At 38.7% G+C, this 22,309-nt stretch overlaps 1 protein-coding gene across 6 annotated transcripts in view; it reads right to left on the bottom strand.

Annotated features, from left to right (window-relative positions):
- Positions 1-3,743: 3,743 nt before the first annotated feature.
- Positions 3,744-22,309, bottom strand: part of ODF2L (outer dense fiber of sperm tails 2 like) — a 41,047-nt gene continuing 22,481 nt past the window's right edge. For 3 of the 6 annotated variants that reach the window (XM_032218183.1, XM_032218184.1, XM_032218186.1), the window contains 10 exons: positions 22,107-22,292; positions 19,258-19,367; positions 17,533-17,668; positions 17,037-17,147; positions 14,917-15,021; positions 14,630-14,788; positions 10,129-10,214; positions 9,227-9,389; positions 7,147-7,272; positions 3,744-3,930 (listed from right to left, as the gene is read on the bottom strand). In XM_032218183.1, the coding sequence (XP_032074074.1) occupies positions 3,802-3,930; positions 7,147-7,272; positions 9,227-9,389; positions 10,129-10,214; positions 14,630-14,788; positions 14,917-15,021; positions 17,037-17,147; positions 17,533-17,668; positions 19,258-19,367; positions 22,107-22,292 (1,311 nt within the window). In that variant the 3' untranslated portion in view covers positions 3,744-3,801. Of the gene's footprint in view, positions 3,931-4,972; positions 5,070-6,345; positions 6,464-7,146; positions 7,273-9,226; positions 9,390-10,128; positions 10,215-14,629; positions 14,789-14,916; positions 15,022-17,036; positions 17,148-17,532; positions 17,669-19,257; positions 19,368-22,106; positions 22,293-22,309 lie in introns of all 6 variants that reach the window. The other 3 variants (XR_004255478.1, XR_004255479.1, XM_032218185.1) reach the window with 3 other exon arrangements.

The following is a 22,309-nucleotide window of genomic DNA, read 5'->3' as shown; positions in this document are numbered from 1 at the left end:
TATGGACTAAGGACAATAGGGTGGAAGTCCACTTTTCAAATCCCAAGAATCTGGGGTTCAGCGCAAACGTTTACATAAAATCAGAGAGATTAGAATCTAGAGTAGCAAAATTCAAGCAGAGAGCATTTTACTAGTGCAGGCAACAGCCAACAGCAATCCTGGATCAGGGGAAATGTACTTTTTATGTTACCATCACCATCTCTGAAAATATTATTATGAGCAAAGGACAAAAGGCCATCCCAGATAAAATATTTAGGTGGATATCACCTCCTAAATTAACTCCATTGCCAAAGCAGGATATATATAGGATATATGTGTGTGTGTGTGTTGTATTTTTGCTGATAAATAAATAAAGGGAGACTAGTATAGATCTATTTCAAGCTATTTAGCTCTCATCAGCTAGCCATACCCTTACTGGGATTTGAACCTGTGCTGTATTACATATTAGGCAGTTGTGTTAGCCACTAAGCCATAGGTTCTCCTCTTTTATCAGCTGAGCCAGGGAAATAGGTATTTTGTGTCACAACCCCTGGTATGCCCAAATATGGGAGGATATATAGGGGGGATTTTAAAGATATTTAATAATGATAGTCATGCCAGAATTTCTTTCCTGTCTGGATTACTTTGTTTCTCTATCATCTGCATTCCTAGGGTACCCCAAAAAATTCTAATTGGTCAGAATGGGGCACTTGGGTTATGAACTAACCACACGCTAAGGGCAGAAATCCAAATTAAAGCACCTCTAATAGTGGATAATTGGTTCCTCTGGTTTGGTCTTTAGGAAGTTAAAAAAGATGAATTACAATGTGTTTTCCTGAAACTTAAATGCATTTTGTGTCCTCCATTTTTAAATGAGAGCGCCATATTCAGTCTTTTTCCTTGTAATTTTCTCACATATCTGTAAAATGCCATTTTTCTTCCTCAGTTTATTTTTCTTAAGGCTAAACCAGTGTTGGGTTTCACAAATTGTTCGAACCTACTCTGTGGGTGTGGCCTCCTTTGTGGGAGTGGCTTGCCGCCCATGTGACTGGATGGGAGTGGCTTGCCGCCCATTTGACCAGATATGAAGATGCCGATGACACTTGTCAGAACCACCTTAAATTACCCCACACACAGCACTGGCATGCATAAGAATATGATGTAAACTTGTTTTTTAAAAAGCATCTTTGGTTTGCGTTAAAACAACTTCAACACACGCAATGTTCTGATTGCACCACAAACGCAGTAGTCATCCTTACCTTTCACAGAGGCACTGAGTTTTATACATATGAGCATGATAGTGTAGAATAATCATATCCAAGGACCAGTGGTGGGTTTCAAAAAAATTTGGAACCTCTTCTGTAGGTGTGGCTGCTTTCCGGGTCCACTGGTGGAACCTCTTCTAACCGGTTCGGTAGATTTGATGAACCGGTTCTACCGAATAGGTGCGAACTGGTAGGAACCCACCTCTGGGCTAAACGTACCAGATCTTTCAATCTGTTTTTAGGTTTCTCATCCCTGATTATCCTCATCCTTCTTTAAAGTATGGTGCCCAAAATTGGATTTATTACCCGGGAGACTTAACAATGCGAAGCAAATTTATTACTTCCTGTAATTTGGAAATGATGCTTCGGTTGATGCAGCCTAAAATTGCATTTGCTTTCTTTGTAGCCATTTCACACTGCAGTAAACAATTACTGTATTCCATTATTTTTTTCATATTAACTATTAGCCAGACAGGTATCTTTCCACTTTTTTTTACTTCTACATTGGATTACTGTTTCTAAGTGAACAACTATCCATTTGTCTCTCTTAAATTTCAGAGCTTTTGACCCATTTCTTTTATCTAGCAAAATTGTTCTAAAGTTTATGTCTTCTAGGGTGGAATGTTTTTTTAAAAAAATGTTTTGTTTTTTTCCCCTTTTGGACATCAATGTATCTCTTGCAACAGTGGCAAATATGGGATGTAGAATGAGGGTGACACTTTGTTCTTTGAGCTTGTGGAATGATTTCAGAACGTTTTGTTATCAGGCTAGGTAACATCTTGAGCAGACTTTAGGGGATGTCAGTGTTCTTTTGTTTATAAGGGCTTCAGGTGTAGGTATGTCAAGTGAGGGTCTTGTGATAGGTCAGGTGGGAGTCATCAGTAAGAAATTTGTGATGGGTCTTGTGATAAGGGGATGACATCAGGTCAGGGTCATTGGGGTCAGTGAGCTGCTGGTGTGTGTGTGTGTTGAACGTCGGTGCTGTCTCTGGTTGGCTGTGCAGTTGATTTGGATTCTGAGGGGTTTGTAGGCTGGTTGTAGGTCAATGTGTCCGTTGATGGAATTGCTTGTGGAGTGTTAGGCTTTAATGAACTCACGAGCGTGACGAGTGGTAGCGTGGCCGATGATTTTTGTGTTGCTCCAATCGAACTGGTGCTGTTTGATGTTGATGTGGGTAGAGATGTTTACTTTTATTCTTCTTGTTTTTAAAGCCTCATAGAATCATTTGGATTGGATACTCACTACATAAAATAAATATTAATAAAGATCATAGCCATTTTTAGGTCATCTGATGATCTGATAAACATTCCTGCCACCTCTTCATCCTGACCATTAGTAAAAACATTGATAAACATAGGATTCAGGATTGAATCTGTGATATTCCATGTGAATCTCACCCCAACTTGATAAGCAGTATTTGAATGTTATTTTCAAGCCAGATATTAGCTATTCCTTCAGCCTGTAAACAAGTAATTTGGTAATGTATCATAAGATGCTTCCTGAAAGTTTGCTGACATAAAACCCTATCACACTATATGATTCTTAGAATCTGCTGTGAAATAACCTGATCAAGGCAAGACTAAATATTGACAAATCAATTCAGAATTCTATTAATGACTCCATTAAGTGTTTACAGAATAAACTCTTCATAATCTGTTTTAGAATATTCACAGATATTGAAAATGTACTAAGAATTTAATTTCTTACAAACCCCTTTCCCTTCCTTTTGGAATGTGAATAGATATTTCCTGATCATTTTGAATAATCTCACGCTTCAATGCTGCCTCTGCATTCTACTTTTCACAATTGCCTGGTGAAAAACACATAATCTTCTCAAAGGCTGAGCCAAAATAAAATTGTATAATTCTGGTTTTGCTTTGTTCCTTTTGACATCTTTAATGTGCAGCAGATAAACTGATTCTTTTAATTTTTAAAATACCTAAGGATCCATCTTTGTTCTTAGCATCTCTTGCCAAAACTAGGTTTGTCTAAATTTTGGCTTTCTTGTCACCAGCTGTTTACTTCCAGGCTATCTTATATATTTTTGTTCATGAAGTATTCCTTTCCCTATCTTTTATATGTGCCATCTTTGGTTTTCAGATGTCAATCAAATTCCTACTATAGTCACAGCTGCTTCTGCGCTCTTCCATTTTTTTCCTCATTGGTATTTTCAGTAATTATGACTTTGAGTTTATTAATGTTAGGTTTTAAAAAATAACAACAGGATACTTGTTGGGTTACTCCAGTATTAAGAGATTATTTTCCTCCAATGTTCTTGCTACTTCCATCACTTCAACATAGATTTCTATATCAGAGTTAGTATAGCTGTTCCTCTTCTGCATTTCTTCACTCTCAAGAATTTTCTGGAACAATCATGCTTGGTAAAGATTTTTTCAGCAGATGTTGGATACTTTGCTAAAAATTAACAAATATATGAATTTTGGGGAACACAGTAGAAGGAAACCTAAACACAATGAGTTCCATGCTATAAACACAGACAAAAATCTGTTTCAAAATGTGTTTTAGTTTGGGGGGGGGCGGGGGCGGACAAGGAAATTTAGCCAAACATAGTTACATAAGAAGCTTTCAAAAACTTCACATAGTTTTGGATACTTTGGTTTTGGTTTTCTGATCTTTGAAGACTGTGTTCTAGTTCCTTTAAAGAGACTTCATGATGTTTATCTCGCTGAAAAAAAAAAGATAAATAAACATTACTAACAAATTTACACATTGCTATTTTCAGCACCAAGTGCTTGAAGAAGGAAGTTTTCAAGTAATTGAAATTAATGTTTTTTTTTTAAATATACAAGTAGGGAGGCCAGCTATTTTCTCATCTGGTCAGTAAATATTGCTGCAATTTATGAGTGCTGGCTGTAGTAACCACTTCTAGTTAAAAGTGATTACACAAATGATTGTCTTACGGAAAGGTTTTTAAAACATATAGTAATGAATAACAGAGTTGGAAAGGATCTTAGAGGTCTTCTAGTCGAACTCCCTGCTCAAGCAGGAGACTCTATACCTTTTTAGACAAATTGTTGTTCACTCTCTTTTTAAAAACTTCCAGTTTTGGAGCACCCACAACCTCTGGAGGCAAGCCTGATAAATTGATAAATTGTTCTAAAAATCATTGCTCTATAATGTAAACCTATAACATATATACATATTAAGAGGCCTGAGTTTTGTTTATAGGTATACACTATTCACTATTATTTCCATAAATACTTGAAGTGGAAAAATCTGATATAACAATCTATTTTCCGTAATGTATTTTCAGTATATGTGCATTGTATATGCATGTGCATATGTATATATGCTCCTGTTTGTGTGAAAAAAGATAAAACAAAGGACGTGTTCTATATTAACTCTATGACACGCTGCTGGTGCATGAATTAAAATTAATTCCATGTTTATAACAATAAATTAATAAGTTATTTTTAACTGTCAGCCTAAAACAAGAACAGAAAATGCTTAAAATATAACTTAATGGCCCTGACACAAGAAAGGAAAGAAATATTCTATTGAAGCAAGAATTTTAAGACAGATATGATCTGTATCTGCCAAGTGTTCTGATGCCGTGGTTGGAATGGTTAATTCAAATAAATTAAAGCTTTGTGGTGAAAAAAGTTACTTGATTACTTGATGCAAGTAATATTCCACAAACACCCTGCAAGAACATGAAACTTGGTACATTTATCAAAAGGAAAGAGGGTGACTCAACAGAAAAGCACCTATTCTTATATGTATAAGGCCCAGATTCAATCATTGCCATCTCCAACTAGGGTCGAGCAAGATTTTCATCTGTCGTAGCTATCCGGTCTCTCCTTCCTAAATGAAAAAAGATGGAACTCTGGGAATTCGTTTGTGAGCCCAGTGAGATGAGTGCAGATTTAGATACCATTTTACATCTCTGTACTAAATTTTCACATCAATAAAAAGCAACATGAGCATTCTATGCATGCTTCACACTTAGCTGCAAGATCTCCAAGCTGTACTTTTAACAATGTTTACCTTGGAAGATTCAGCTTTAAGATTATTAAATCATTTTGACAAGTACAACTTCATGTTGTGTGTCAGTTTAGGCCTTTCCTGGTTAAGGAGGCTCTCTGCTCGGTCTTTTCCCATTTCGACTATTGCAATGTGGTCTACATGGGACTAACCCTGAAAAATATTCAGATCCGAACGTGGCCACGTAAAGAATCTTGTATGCCCCAAGGATGGGGCACGTTACACCTCTGTTGTGTGAGTTACACTGGGTACCGGCTTACTACTGGGTCCAATTCAAGGTATTGGTTTTATTGGCATTGATTTTTATAAAGCCTTACATGGGGATAGCATGGTCTTCACCCTACTGCATTAACCTGCTGAGGGAGAGATGGTATGTTCCAGACCCCATCAGTCTTAACTGGCAGAATCCTGGAAGAGAATATTCTGTGCAATTGCCCCCGCCCTTTGAAACATTCTCTCCCCAGAGGCACCACAGGCTCCCCACTTTCTTGGACTTTTGGAAAAGTCTAAAAACCTGGCTCTGCTGTCTTGTTTGGTGCTCACAAAGGAGCATTTGGCCTTGGGGCTGATTAGTACCCGGAAGATCCTGCTCCCGCCTATTAATTAATTTTTAATATTAAATTTAAATAACTTTGCCGCTTATAGCAATAGACTTATATACCACTTCATATTTGAATTGGTCAAAATGCAGACCAATTTTGTCACTTCATTTGTTTTCAAGATGAGCGCTTGGCATTTAGACTTATATACAGCTTCAGAGTGCTTTTACAGCCCTCTCTAAGCGGTTTACAGTGTTAACATATTGCCTCCAACAATCTGGGTCCTCATTTTGGAAGGATGGAAGGCTGAGTCAACCTTGAGCCAGTGAGATCTGAACTGCTGAACTGCAGCTAGCAGTCCGCTGAAGTAGCCTGCAGTACTGCACTCTAACCACTGCGCCAGCTCGGCTCTTATATACAGTTTTTACATTTTAATATTTTACTTGTTATACATTTTATTTCTACATATTTGCTCAGTGGCTCTCTGTGAGGGAGATGGACAGTTTCTAAATTTTGATAAACAAATGAATCAAATAAAAATATATGACTATACTCACTAAGAAGTGTATTTTAGGATTGCAGTTAGGTTTGTTTGAATTTCTCTCCATCTGTCTTAATGAGATTTATGATTTGTTAGGGATCTGATCCCAAATGCCCTTGGTTTAATTCAATATCCTGGCAAGATCCATGCAAGGAAGAAACACATTGTAATATTACATGGTGAATTAAGTACATTGTTTGTAAGTCCCTGTTCTTATTTGCTCCAAATTACGAAATGCATTCCAACCGGCCCATGTGTGAGGAGGGGATATTTAATCCTTTCCTTTCAGGCACTTCCTTTTCAAAATTTTGCTTCCCACCCTTTATAATGATCACAGCCAGAAAAAAAAATGTAGATAATTCCCAATGGATTCTTAGAAGTAAGGGCATATAATTCAGTAGATAGAGAACATGCACAGAAAAGACTTTTTGTAATTGCCCAATATTGTTAAGAATAAAAAGTCTAGGCTTTGGAAAGAAAAGAATAGATAGCAAACAGTAGGAAGTGAAGATTAAGTGTTCTACAAATTCATACAGTTGTAGATATTGATTGACAGCACCATAGAATAAATTGGAAAATTTATGTGAAATAGAAAACCATATCTAATTAGGTTATTTAAAAATAAACTATACCTGATTTACTAGATACAATGTGTTTGATCTTTTTAAATTCTTATGGAAATCTAATGAGTTTTAAAAGTTTAAGGCAAATTAAAGTAATACTGAAATAATAAAAAGAATTATCAGTCTTAAGCTAGATGAAATGTTATTGCAGTACACACATCTAGCTTTTGGATATGAAAAAAAAGTCTACTTACACTGTCCAGTCTTTTGGATAGCTCTTTCTTTTCTTTTTTCTTCTGTCTTAATTCATTTTCTAGATCCAATATTTTCAACTGAAAAGATCGCTCCTTAGAATTAATCTTTCCTAGTTCCTCTGCTAACTGTAAGAATTAAACATCTTAAGGTTCACTTGAATTACATAATTTTTCAACTTCAACAGTAAACTATTTTGTTTCCGTGAGTGGTCACCAACATGCTTGTCTGTTATAGAAATCTATATTTTTTAACAGAAAAATGTATTTAAAAAATAGATTGAAATGATATATTTATGATTTGTTTACATTAACCTTCAAGTTTAATATGAATATTTCCCAAAAGACTACTACCGTTTTCAATAATCACTCAAATAGAAATGATACTATTTTTATAATTTTGACTGCCGACTTCTTGGCTCAGACTAAAATATCAAATTTTACTTTTGTTAAAAGCTGTATCTATCTTTGAAACCAAATATTGACTGAACCTTTGTCCACTTAGAGAAACTAATTGAACATTTTTTCCTAGAGAGGAAGGTTATGATCCAGAAAAGAATTTTGGTTCAATCCTTGCTGTTAGTTATATTATCAGAGAAAGAAAAGCTCCCTTTGTGGCTATTCCAGCAAAATCAATTTGCTGCAATTTGGTGTTTTTAAAAGATAATTAGTAATTTTATCTTAAGTCTCTCTGGTTAACATTTTTATATTTGTTTATCAGGATGATTTTTTTTTCAAAATGAGGATTTAAAATTTATTTTTCTCCATGCTTTCCTTTTTTCATGGATTAATTTGAATTTAAGCAGATTTTCAGTATGTTTCTGTAGGAGCTACAAAACCTGGGGGTGGAGTTAAAAGAGAGATAAGCCTAAAATCCCTACATAGACACGAACAGATTAAATCCAACACCCATTGAATTCTGTGGACCCTTATCTAAATCCAAGCAGATGCTAACTGTTAGTTGAGAAGATTCTAAACCGTTAAGTAATAAATCAGTTTAATTCAGCCTTCAGGTGGAACCTGGTCTTTTACACCTGAATAAACTGTCTAATACATTATATAAGAACATGCGTAGAGATCAAATAAAAAGGGAATCAAAGGATTTTCTCTAAGATGGAAATTATTTCAAGGATAGATACCCAGACAGAGGCATGCCTTAGACGTACTAAAGATTAGGCATACTGGCATTCATTTTAGTTGTCTAAAGGCCAATGGGAATAAGAACCACTAGGTTTCAGATAAACTGAGCAATTTATTTCAAGCGTAATTCTTTTTTATGCATCTTTTATACTCCACCTTTACATTTCACTACAATGTTAAGAATTTAAAATTGAATGTGTCTTTACACATTCCTGAATGCATTTTCCTTTCATAAAAGGCACATTGCTAAATATATATATTTTGCCCTTTTTAAAAACCAAATTTCACAATAGCAGGAAATTCAAAAGATACTTATATTACGATGTGCAATTAGTTTAGAGGAACAATTAGGATGGGTTTTGATCTAGAACTTTTGCACAGGAAGGGAAAAAGGAAATTGAAAAGGAAATTCTTTTGTAATATAACAATTGTTCTGTGATTATATATAATTCTCCTTTAATCGTAATCATTGTGTGTGTGTATCCTCGGCTTACAACAGTTCATCTAGTAACCATTCAAAGTTACAATGGCACTGGAAAAAGTGACTTCTGACCATTTTTCACCTTACGACCGCTGCAGTATCCCCATGGTGATAAAAATTCAGATGCTTGGCAACTGACTCATATTTATGATGGTTGCAGCATCCCAGGGTCACGTGATTCCCTTTTGTGACCTTCCCACAAAAAAAGTCAAGGGAGAAGCCAGATTCACTTAACAACCATATGACTAACTTAACACCTGCAATGATTCACTTGACAACTGGGCAAAGAAAGGATATAAAATGGGACAAAACTCACTTAACAAGTGTCTGACTTAGCAACAGAAATTTTGGGCTAAATTGTATTCATAAGTCGAGAACTATCTGTATAACTATCTGTAATTATCTGAAACGTATTATTCTTAATTTCATTAACAAAACATTCACCATCAATATTAATTTTACCTGTTTCCTTCCATCTTCCAAAGCAGCTTCTAGCTGTCTTGCTAAAGCATCATATTCTGTAAGTTTCTGTTTAAACTGCAGTTCGGTTTTCTGAAGGCTATCTTCTTGAGTCACCAACTGATTTTCCAGTTCTGTGTTTTGCAATTCAATTTCTTCTAGCTTTCTTTTAAGTCAAATATATATACAAGCGTAAGAATACCACACAGAGAAATAAGTAGGAATAAGTAGCTTTGACTGGACTACTGCAACGTGCTCTACATGGGGCAGCCCTTGAAGAGCATTCGGAGACTTCAGCTTGTCCAGAATGCAGCCGCGCGAGCGATCGTGGGTGCACCTCGGTTCACCCACGTAACACCTATCCTCCGCGAGCTGCACTGGCTGCCTATTGGTCTTCGGATACGCTTCAAGGCGCTAGTCGTCACTTATAAAGCCCTTCATGGTATTGGACCCGGGTACTTGAGAGACCGCCTGCTGCCAATCACCTCCGCTAGACCGATTAGATCCCACAGATTAGGCCTCCTCCGAATTCCATCCGCCGGCCAGTGTCGACTGGCAACTACCCGGAGGAGAGCCTTCTCTGTGGTTGCTCCGACCCTTTGGAACGAACTCCCCGTGGAGATTCGAATCCTCACCACCCTCCAGGCCTTCCGCAAAGCCGTTAAAACCTGGCTGTTCCGACAGGCCTGGGGCTAAAGAGCTGTTGCCCCCGTCTTGAATGGTATGACTGTTGTGTGTTTTTAAATTATGTATTGTTATGTATCGTTTATTTTTTATTTTTTGTCTGTACCCCCCCCTTCCCTGATTTTGATTTGTTAGCCGCCCTGAGTCCCCTTCGAGGGAAAAGGGCGGCATATAAATATAATAAATGAAATGAAATGAAGAAAAGCAAGTATCACACTTACCTTTTAACTTCCTCATATTTTAGCTGAATGTTGTAATTTTCCTCCTCCAAGGAAAGCTGTTTCAAAAATTCATCACTATGATTTATCTGTTTAAAAAAGGGGAGAAATGTTAGCAAAGATATATAGGAATGGACTGCTGTGAAACTAGCTGCAATATTGGTGGATAAACCCACTGTAAATACTAACTAGTCGGATTGTATTTTGCAAGAGTAATATACAAAAATCCAAGATTGTGGAAGATCCAGTTCAGGGAAAATTGCGATAGCACTTAGACTTATATACCATTTCACAGTGCTTAACAATCCCCTCTGAACAGTTTACAGAGTCAGCATATTATTCCCAACAATCTGGGTCCTCATTTTACCGACCACAGAAGCATGGAAAGGTGAGTCAACGAGCCAGTCAGATTTGAATGCTGGCAGTCAGCAGAATTAGCCTGCAATCCTGCATTTTAACCATTATGTACCCACAGCTGTTTTCAAGAATTGCTTTCCCATCTGCCCTACACACAAGAAGGTATGGACATCAGGATCAATTCTTTAGATCCTGTTCTGGTTCTTCTCACCTTCTGAATTAAGCTTAACAGGAAATGACCATTGGCTTACCTGAACGGTTGTTCTCTGGGTGCTGCGGGAGAGTCCAAGCATAGGTTAAATTCAGTCTATTCGCCCAAGGACTGAGTTAATTTTCTTAGCCACGCCTCCTCTCCTCATTGAGGACCAGTTCAAAAACGAAGATGTTGGTCTGTAACGACGCGTGCACAATGTGTCTTCCAGTTATGTTCAAGTGTCTTTGCTCCACACCGCTGAAGCGATCCTGAAGAGAGGGAGTAAACCCCAGGGCGGGGTTGGACTCTTCTGCAGCGCCCAGAGAACAACCGTTCAGGTAAGCCGTCATTCTCCTGTGCGCTGCTTGGAGAATCTAAGCATGGGACATACCCAAGCTATGCAGTCCCAGGGAGGGAAACAGAAACATCCAAGGTGCGTGGAGTCGCTACAACTTGTTGTAACACCCTCCTCCCAAAGGCGGCCTCGGCTGCGGTGTAGGAGTCAATGCGATAGTGTTTAATGAATAAGGTTGGAGAAGTCCATGTGGCTGCCCGACATATTTCCTCCACGGGAACCTGCGTCGCCCATGCGGCCGTGGTGGCAGCACTCCTTGTAGAGTGTGCCATTACCCTAGGTGGTACAGCTTTGCCCTGTTGTAGGTCCGCCGAACATCTAGCTTGTGCCAAGTGTGCTCTTTGGGATGCTGAGGATGAAGGCAGAAGTTAGGGAGCATTACTTCTTGAGTCCTGTGAAACAGAGAGTTCACTTTCGGCAGAAAGGCCGGATCTAACCGGAGAATGATACGGTCAGCATGAAATGTACACAAGTCTTCACGAACCGAGAGAGCTGCCAGCTCCGACACCCTCCTGGCTGATGTAATGGTTATGAGGAAAACAGTTTTCAAGGTCAGGTGCCGAAGACCAATGGACCGGATCGGCTCAAATGGAGTTTGTGTGAGAGTTCTGAGAATAAGGAGACGGTCCCATGTGGGAAACTTATGAACAGTAGGCGGATGTAAGTTGGAAGCACCTTTTAGGAAGCTTTTCACCTGAGAATCTGCCCCAAGGACACTGAAGAATGTCTAGTTAAGATGGTGGACAGGGCAGCAACTTGACGGCGAAGAGTGTTGGGTGCCAAACCCTTGTCCAACCCCTCCTGCAAAAATTCAAGCAGCTGTGGTACTGTAGCTGAAGCTGCGACGATGTCGTGGGACCAGGAATCGAAGGCTGCCCAGGTGACTTCATAAATGTGAGTCGTTGAAGGACGGCGCGATGCCTGTATGGTACGAATGACTTTGTCAGACAGGTTGTCTTTCCTCAGGAGTTCCCCCTCAAGGACCAGACGGCCAACTGGGATCTGGATGTACTATAGCCCCCTGGCTGAGGGAAAGCATCTCCTGAGGTATCCTCCATGGCCTGCGAGTGGAAAGACTGACAAGGTCTGCATACCAGGATCTCCTGGGCCAATGAGGTGCAATGAGAAGAATCTCTGTCCTTCTGCCAGAATCCTCTGGATCACCTCTGGAATGAGCGGCAGTGGTGGGAAGGCGTACACGAGGCCTTTCAGTCAACGGCAGCGCAGAACATCGGTCCCCTCCACTTGCGTTGTGGCATATCTTGAGAAGAACCTCGAGAGTTGAGAGTTGGCCAGACTGGAGAACAGATCGATCACTGGAAGCCCGAACCTGAGTGTGATACCTGAGTGTGATGTGGTGGAAGGTGGTTGGATGAAGACGCCATTCCATGTTGTTGATGGTCGTCCAGCTCAGCCAGTCCGCCCTCACATTGAGAAAAACTTCTTGAAGCTGGGGCAAAGGACTAGGATCCCTAGATGGCTGTCCAGATGAAGTGGAGTATCTTCTGGTCCTTTCAAAGGTCTTTTCTAGAGCCCTATGCCTGCGGGCCTCAGCCTTGCATATGGCTTTGTCACCTCTGGAGTTAGGGGTCCCCTTCCCTTTAGTGCCCTTGATCCCTTTTTCCACCTCAGGTGGATCTGGCCTACTGCGTTTCAATGATGGTTCTGGATTGTCCTCTAGCGCCCTCTTGCTTCTTTCAGCCATGATGTCTTCATCTGTAGTCTTCAAGGCTGCAAAAGCAGTAGGCCTGGCATAGGCGCAAGTCGATAGAAGCTGCGTGCCACACAGAAATGTCCTTTGGACGGGAATATGACCCGAGGGCCAAAGCTCTGCCATGCCGCTTGCTGTAGGTCTTCTTGGGGGAGGAAGCCTTGCCAGCGCCCCGAAGTAAGGCTAAAAAACTCCCCCGCGGCTATCTGCTTGCTGAGAGTGAAAGTGAAAGTGTGGTAGCTGCAATGGCTGGAGCTCCAAAGCGCGCCGAAACAGCTTCAAAGTGGCTGCCGTGCTTCTTCGGGTGATAAGGGAGCTACCAGATGCAATCCAGAGCCTCTGCCAAGATCTCCGGAGATAAACAGTTAAATGACAGCTGGGAGGCGGGAGAAAGCCTCCTGCCGCCCCCACGCTTGCCGCCGGACAAGCGCCCCAATGAACCTCGGCTCGGTTAGCAAATGGAGAGCCAGGAATTTCCTCTCAGCAGTTTAATAGCAACCTCGTTTTAAAGAGTAATTTTTCTCCTGACTATGATGAATGACAAAAATAAGAAAATCTCTATCTAACTAGGAGAGTTCCCGGCCTATTCACCCAAAAACTGAGGAACTCCCCAAAAACGCATCCGAACTGGGCTGGACTGAGTATTTGAACTGGTCCTCAACGAGGAGAGGAGGAGAGGCTAAGAAAATTAACTCAGTCCTTGGGCGAATAGACTGAATTTAACCCATGCTTGGACTCTCCAAGCAGCGCACAGGAGAATGGACTTGTTTTCTATTATTTCAACAAGTGTTCAGCTGAGTCCATCTTCATTTGCTGGAAAGGGACTTACAAACATATTAGATAAACAAAACAAAACAAAAACCCTGCCTTTGAATTTCAAAAGTTGTGTGTATTGCTATGCAGCATGCAACCATGTATTTGGAAGCACGCTTGTTTGGATAGTGACTTCTTATTGAAACAGCTTCAATAAGAGAGATAAAGATAATTTCAGCAAAATTGAAATTTTGTAATCACTGTATGTCAGAACATTTTCAGACAGCTGTTAAAAAGTATTGCTCCTGAATAAGGTATGTGGATGGAAGGATTGCTTGCATGGAAAACTCTCAGCATAACTCTCTTCGCAGGGTTGTTGTTGGGGAGAAATAGGAGGGGAAAGAAGTATTAGATATCTCTGCCACCTTTATAAAGGTGGGATAATAATAAAATAATAAACAATCACATTATTCTTCCATTTTATTATATCAGCTTTGTTATTTGCTACTTTCAGGCCCATCCAAAGAGTTCTTAAAATAGATAGCAATTAATTTTTTTTACGTAACCCCGTGCCTCCCTCACACCTGTGTACCCTCTTGACCGGTGCCACATCCCCATATATCCTCCAAGACCCAACCCTTTCCAATCCATACTCCCATTCCTCTCCAATCTTTAACCCCTCATCATTTATCAAGAGAAAATTCCAGTTCCAAATGGCACTAAGTTTAGGACTACCTGCATATAACATTTTTAAAATTCCCAGCGGAATGCAAAGTATTTGTTCAATTGTTACTACTGAAAAGACACTCATTTGCGTCCCAACTACCCTTCCTATCTGGGAGCAACTAATTTTTGAATAATACTGGTCCCAAAGTATTGGGGCCATTTTATTTCCAAATTCCCACTTTGAAATGAATCTGATATAACACCTACTTAAAAACAACAGAAAAGAACAATTTGGGACGTATAATTCCTTGAAAAATTGGAGTTAGCTTTAAAAAAAACCACACCCATTTTTTTTAAAAAGTTGATGATAGCCAATGTTCAGGATGAGAGCCAAGTTGCCAGTTTTTTTAAAAAATATTTTTCGGTGCTGGTTTAAATATCAAGCAGGAAAGTTTTATTCTCGAAGCACCTGAGCCTGCAGCTCCCTAAGGGTTTTGGATTTTTCTACGCAGCTCTTTTGGCAGGAGAGTAGGCTTTCCTGATACTTCTGCAGTTTCTCTTCAGCTGCTTTCTGTAAGCCACGGGCATATTCTACCTCCTTCTGGCGAGCCTCCGTTTGGCTCTTCATCTGCATAATGGCATCAGGAGTGGAGGGAAAAAACATAAGAGTTCAGTCACTTTGTTTACTTTCCTGCAATCAAACCATAAACCAAAGAATGGAACACAAAGAATTTACTATAGATTGGAACCACCTACCGCATCCCTTTCTACATCTCTGCCTTCTGTTATAGTTCTGCTGTCATGCATGATCTTTTCATATCTTGTTCTCAGTTCTTCAGCTTCCACTTCTAATTTTGCCACCTAGGACAATATTTTATTTATTTATATTATTGTCATTTATATACATATATTAAAGCATACATGCAGCAATATTATTTGGACTAGATTTAGGATTGGTTCCACCACAAATCCGCGAAGCCCTTATCCACGGAGACATAAGCGCGAAGACTAATTCGCGCCGTTCTAAGCGCTAAGGAAAAATGCGACCCTACCGCAATGACATAATCGCGTAGGGCAAAATCGCGCATTCCCAAGCACTCAGTACCCTAAACCTAACCCTAACGCTAAACCTAACCCTAAAACAAACCCCTAAACCTAATCCTAACCCTTACCTTAATTGAAGTTGGCTTTCTGCCGCGGCGCCGTTTTAAAGCGCCCTTCTGTTGCCGCGCTGTTGTCACGGCGGTGATGACGTCGCGGCTTTAGCGCCGCAATTTTATCATCACGATTTTGACTAGCGCGGTTTTGTCATGCCACGTTTAGGATCATGTCACTTAATGGTGAACATAGCATACTTGACACCCAAAGAGTATCATTATTTAGCATCCCCTTCCTTTGTTGCTAAAAGCCTATTTGGTGTAATGGTTAAGGAATCAGACTAGAATACAGGAGGCTGTGAGTTCTAGCCCTGCCATAGCCACAAAACCAGCTGGATGACATTGGGCTGGTCACTTTTCTCAATCATAAGAAGGAATTGGCAAGCTATTTCTAAAAATTGATGGACTTCCAGGGGAGGAACAGTGAAATAAACTTTTCCAAAGTAGTGGAGATGACAACGCAGCAAAGAAAAATAAGAACAGTTCAACTGAACTTTCTAGACACAAAGATTGTCCACTTGTGCTCTGGATGGCTGTTCTTAGGCACCAAGAGACGAGAGAAGCCATCAAAAGCTCTTAACAGTGATGGAGACTTTAAAGACACTGGGATCATCTAATCTCACTTTTTAAAGCCTTTGGATTTACAATTATTTTAAACCTAAAAGAGCTTTCCCATACAAGAAGTTTAAAAAACTACCTGGTAAGTAAATCTTCATCCCAGAACAAAAGAAAAATTAACTTACAGTTTAAAGATTTTAAAAATAAATGCAAAAAGCTAAGTAAGAATTTAACTGAAGAAACTTTTAAATGAATTGAGGTAACAGACGAAATTAGAATATTAAGACTTTTGCTAAAAAATTTGAAAAGCTGAGTAAACAAAATAATATCTGTGTGGGAATATAATTTTTTAATCTATTAGGAATGTTATAACTGGCTGAAATTTGAAAATTAAAAAAAAACATAGAAACCTAGACTTTGTGATTACAAAAATGGAACACTAGAGGGGACTAATGTTCCAGACAAGAAAGAGAAAAGTGCAATTTACAATATGACAAAGGCATGACACTAGACATTTCAGAGGATTTTGCAAAACTGGGACAGAAACTTGAGAGCAATGAATCTCCAAATGTATTTTTCAAACATAGATTCTATAGAAGAAATGAAAATTATGAAAGAAAGCAATGTGCCTATGTAAAACCCATTTATTTTGCTCAGCTGGTGTTAAAAAAAGAGAAAACAATAACTTCATATTGTGTTCTTATCACTTCCTATATATGAAATACAGCACGTGCCATTTTCATTTTTTTCCTGTTGCAATGCAGCTAACTTTGAAGATTTTGATGGGATAATGTGCATGAGATTGCTTTGTTTTGATTTTAAAATGAAGTGTGTTTTTTATGTTATGCATAGCTCCAATAAATGTAAGGCTCTAAACCAGAATTCCTTAAAGTGGTCATTATTGATTCCCAAAAGTTGTTGTTATTATTATTATTATTTTTCATAGCACTATTTGTGAAAATAGTATTTATTAAATTTTCAAAAATACATGTTTTGAGATTGTTGAACAATCTGAAATTTATGAAGAGGTTTATGACCTGAATAATTCTGCTCTAAACTGCGGTAGGATTGCTAGAATAATAGGAAATGCATACCTTCAATTCATATGATGTATAATGAGGAAATGCTGTATCATCCAAATTATGTTCATGGCAAACTTACCTCAATTTTATACTGTTCAACCAGTTCTTCTTGTTGATGCACTTGTTCATGTAAATTTTTAAGTTCCGCTTCTGCAGTAATAAAATCTGCTTCCAAATCGTCTAGGGATGCCTACAATTGAACACAACTTGTATAAGCACTAGTCGTGAAAAATGTAATTGTGAAAAATGTAGTAAAAAAACATTTGGGATTCTTAAATGTAGGATACATAACATTCAATATTATAAGCTGAATCTTGTATTTACTTCTGAATAAGTCTCCTATTAAACTGAAAATCTTTGTTAATATACATTTTGAAAACTAGAATGAACTTTGAAAGCTTTCCATCCAAAATGAAGACTTTCACAGAAGGATTAGGCAGGAAAATTTCCATTAGTGTATTTTCAGCAAATCAAGACAGTCTTCTAAAATTATTTAGGGAAAGAACTTTTGGAATTTCATTGAGGAAGTTAGACTGAGTAACGCTTTACTATAGATAAAACTTTCGATAACTTGCCTTTAGCCTTGAATTTTCTGTAGAAATCTTTTTATTTTCAGAAGCAACAAAATTAATCTTTTGGATAATCTTGTTTGTTGACTTTCTTTCATCCTCTTCTATTCTGTTTAGATCCATTACAAGGTCTGTGGTCTGCCTTTCAAGTTTAAAATACAACATCTTTAGCCATTAATATGTCTTTAGCAATTAATATAGAAAACTGTGTTTCAATAAATAAAATTTACTTATTCTAACGGATGACATGAAAAAGAAAGACTTAATTAAATTGATTGATTGGGAATTTAAGATTTATTCAAGAATAGCAACGTCTTATGTCCCTCTACTTTGTGGTATGTTGTGCTGTATTTTTCCAGCAGTCACCTTAATAAAAACTGCAGTGACACCCAGTTTGTATGGCTCCAAAACACTACATTATACAACTGCACTAGAAAAGAGGTGTATGATTTTATCTATGCTATTCCTAGTAACTAATCAGATTAATTATGATATATTTCACCGTTTATCACACTCAATAAGTTCTATACATGGCACAGTCCTGTTACTGCAACAGCTGGAAATTTTTATAGACCCCAGAAACTCAAATGCTCCTTGTTATAGACCAGGGCTGTCAAACTCCCGCCCCATGAGCCGGATGCGTCACGTGTTGGCCACACCCAGTTTAGCGAAGGGGGAAAACGTCCCCATACGTCACGTGACGCCTCCGTGACGACGTGAGTTTGACACCCCTGTTATAGACATTAGAGCAGAACCTTGTTTGACTATGGTGGAAGAAAAAAGGTGCCCGGCAATATCTTTTATACTAACAAGTTTAATAAGGTTTGACCCACAGCTGACTTCATCAGTGTTTGCAGATTGATGGGAAAATATCTAATCCCTAACAGAAGAATTAACTTTCCTCTCTGCAATTACAATGAAGTGGAAATGCTCTTCTCTACTACCGGCATTGAAATGCATGTAAGTTACTTTCTGTGAAGCAGTCTAATGATGGAATGGTGTGGCAAACACCCTATTATACTGGCTATAGAAAAAATGCTGCAAAGAAGCAGCTTCTTTGAGAAGAAGAAAATTATTCTGCCTCTCTTCACCAGCCTTCTTTCAACATTGGCCATGGTCAAAGAGAAACCCCTTCTTTCAACAGCCACTATGGAAACCAAGTCATCTAACAGAAGAGACATTCAACCTATTCTTCCTCTAAAGGACTGTTTATTCACCCACAGTCACCAATGGTGACCAAGTGAGTATTTATATCCCAAATGAATTTCTTGCAAATGAACCACAGTAGGTACAAATCTACCATAACAGAAGCAGGGTAGGAACTAACTAATGATAATGCTTTTGTATCTTCTTCTGTGTCTTTAAAAAAATATAATGGATAGGCAGTGTAATTGTTGCCCCACTAAAAAGACTTAACATAGATATTTTCCAAACTAGTTCACTGCTTAGGAAAAATGACCACAACTCAATGACCCACAGTAAGTCTGTTTTATTTCTAAAAACCACTGAAGCCACAGGAAAATGACTGAAATCCAAAAACTTCTCTATTGTCAAGTTGGAGCTTGTTATTTATTTAGTTCTTTTTATTTTGTTGATTCCAATCAAACGTCCAAGTAAAATATCCTAGGAGAATGGAAATTATAAACATGACATACATTACATGACAAATGAAAACAGGCTATGTTGTATCCTTTAAAAAAGAGAATTATTTAGCCACAGGCATTTACTTACTTTTTTAAAGTTTCAACCTGGACCTCTAACTTGATTTTTTCCTCTATTATGATCTTGTGATGACTTTTCCAGATATTAGAAGCCGAAAATGCCTCCGACAACTGGATTTCCTGGAGATAATACAAAATTTAGACTTTGTATTTACAAGGACCCCACTTTCAAATTCCATAAGCTCAGGAGAATTTTTTCTTCAAAGCAGTTTTTGAAGGTATGGCAGTAGAACACAGAGTAACATTTGAAACCTCACCATAAATACATCACTTAAAAAGTAAAAACAAAAAAAACCATGCCTGTAAAACACTTCAAAGTGTAAACTGTAAAATAACCTAACAATATCACAGTGGAATTTTCCAAAACACTAGGAATGTTTTTCCTCAATGAACAATATTAATGTTTTGTTCAGAAACATTTTTTAAGAAAAGACAAAGAAATGACCACAACCTTTAATTGTTATCCCTGGTAAATTCTTCTTCATTATCCACCAAAGGTTTATAGGCAAGAATAAGAGACGGTTGCTCAGAAACATTTCTGTTTTAACTGCCTGGAATGCCTGATTGGCAAATGCTAATGAGATTGCTATCAACAAACCCAATGAGATCCTTATTGGAATTATACGCTTTTTTAAAAAAAAACGACTGGAACCTGGAAAGCATTTTGCAGTAGAACTGCACTTCACCAGTTGCCACAGGTAACTGAAAGTTCTGTTTAGAGGAACAAATATGCTGAACGAGAAACAATGATTGATTCCCCTCATTCTCCTTGTTTAGAATCAAATTGAGAAGATTATTGGAAAAATCCTCCGCTCTGAGCAAAGGGCAGAAATCCAGGGATTGCTAGTAGGACAAAGCTCCTAGATCCTTATCTTCCAGGCTAGAAATCTTTGTATGCTTATTTACAAGTCTGCAGTAGAATACTGCTTACAACAAACACTCACAAACACACCTGTTCTAGTTAAGGAAAGCTTATTGTTAAACACACAAACACAAACACACACACACACACACTACAGCTACAATATTTATCTAGCACTGATGATGTTGCCTAGTTTGGTAAAACAACCAAGTTCAGAGAGCACCAAGGACCCCTCATTTCAACGCTGAACTACAAATATTCTCCTTTTGTCTGTGCCACAGCATTCAACTGGATGGCTTTATAACCGCTGCACAACATTCAACTAGGTCAGCTAAATCAAAAACAAAGCAACTTTTCCAAGCCGTAGATGAAAGAAACAAACACAAGTACTTTGAATCTTGTACCGCTATAACACCTTTTTGCTATTCATTAAACAAGCCTTCTTTCAGTGCCTGAAAAAGGTGCAATTAATACAGGGGTTCCGGCAGCCACTACTGCCGGTTTGCTCGTGGGCATGCTGCACACTTGATGCGTGCTGCGCGCACATTGCAATAAAAATTGCTCTGCGCAAGCGCAGAAGCAAAAAACAAGATGGTTGCACCTATGGTGCCGTCCAGAGAACCTGTTTGGGGGGATGGCAGGCCTGGGTCGCTGCCGGTTCCAGCGACCCAGGCTGCCAAACCACTACCGGTTCAGCTGAGCCGGTCTGAACCGGTAGGAACCCACCACTGAATTAATATATGAGTTGCATTAAAGATGTTTTAATTACATAGCTCATTAAAGCAGCAGCCGTTTTCTTTTTGCCTCCCATGGAAGCCCGACAAAATTAATTTGCCTACAAAATATGAAAATTTTCCAATCTTTTTCGAAATGTGCAAATCTTATAAAGTAGGGAAGCCAAACATAGCATACATGAGAAGGCAATCCTGTGGACCAAGCAGCATTGTGGCATGTAATGCCCATAGTCCAACACCTTACTCAAAATTAGACCCAATCTATTTTTTTCTAATCATTTAGCTGAATATTACCTGAATGCATTTATGGATTTCTTTGAATAAAAACAGTTAATTTTTCCAGACATTTCCCAACAACGTATGTGCATGATATAAGTAGATAGTCCTTGACTTACAACAGTTTGTTTAGTGACTGTCCAAAGTTACAATGGCACTGAAAAAAGTGACTTATGACAATTTTTCATAGTTACATTTGCAGCATCTCTAATTCAGATGCTTGGCTGCTGGTTCATATGATGACTATTGCGGTGTCCCAAGGTCATGTGATAACCTTTTGCGACCTTCTCACAATCAAAGTCAATGGGGAAGCCAGACTCACTTAACAACCGGGTTACTAACTTATCAGCTGCAGAGGTAGGTTCACTTAACAACTGTGACAAGAAAGGTCGTAAAATGGGGCAGAACTCTCTTAACAAATGTTTTGCTTAACAGAAATTTTGGGCTCAGTTGCAGTCAAAAGTCAAAGATTACCTGTAAGTCATCCCAGTACCCTTATATGTATTTCATCATAAAATAATGTAAACATGCACGTGCGTATATGAAGATGAATTTGTAGCAATAGCAATAGCAGTAGACTTATATACCGCTTCATAGGCCTTTCAGGCATCTCTAAGCGGTTTACAGAGAGTCAGCATATTGCCCCCAACAATCTGGGTCCTCATTTTACCCACCTCGGAAGGATGGAAGGCTGAGTCAACCCTGAGCCGGTGAGATTTGAACCGCTGACCTGCTGATCTAGCAGTAGCCTGCAGTGCTGCATTTAACCACTGCGCCACCTTGGCTCTTGGAATTTCTATCTATTAAATCACTAGCCAATGATTAGTTTCCTTTCAGGAAGGTGTCGGCAACATTTTTAAACCAGCAGGCATGTCTGGAATTCTGAAGGCGTGTTGAGGGCGGTCTCATAAAGTAGCGACTATGGAGCTATCGGCAGCCTACCTATCACTCTTCTATCCGCTCACCTCGGCTTCTACAGTTACTAACCTTCTCTTTCACTTTTGAAAATAAGTTTTCGACAACTATTTTCATCTGTTCAGCTCTTTGTTTCTGAACAACAGCTGCTCTTTTCAGGGCGTTCTTCCGTTCCACTTTCCTTTTCTTTTCAGCCAAAATTTTCTGCTTATATTCACCAACCTGTCTCTTCCATTCAGCAATATTCTTCTCCATTGTCTGCAACAGAAATTTTT

Source organism: Thamnophis elegans, chromosome 5 (genome assembly GCF_009769535.1).
Source record: "Thamnophis elegans isolate rThaEle1 chromosome 5, rThaEle1.pri, whole genome shotgun sequence".
In the NCBI taxonomy this organism is placed as follows: Eukaryota; Metazoa; Chordata; class Lepidosauria; order Squamata; family Colubridae; genus Thamnophis; species Thamnophis elegans.
The sequence above is the reverse complement of the archived record's forward strand: the minus strand, read 5'-3'. Positions and strand labels throughout refer to the sequence as shown.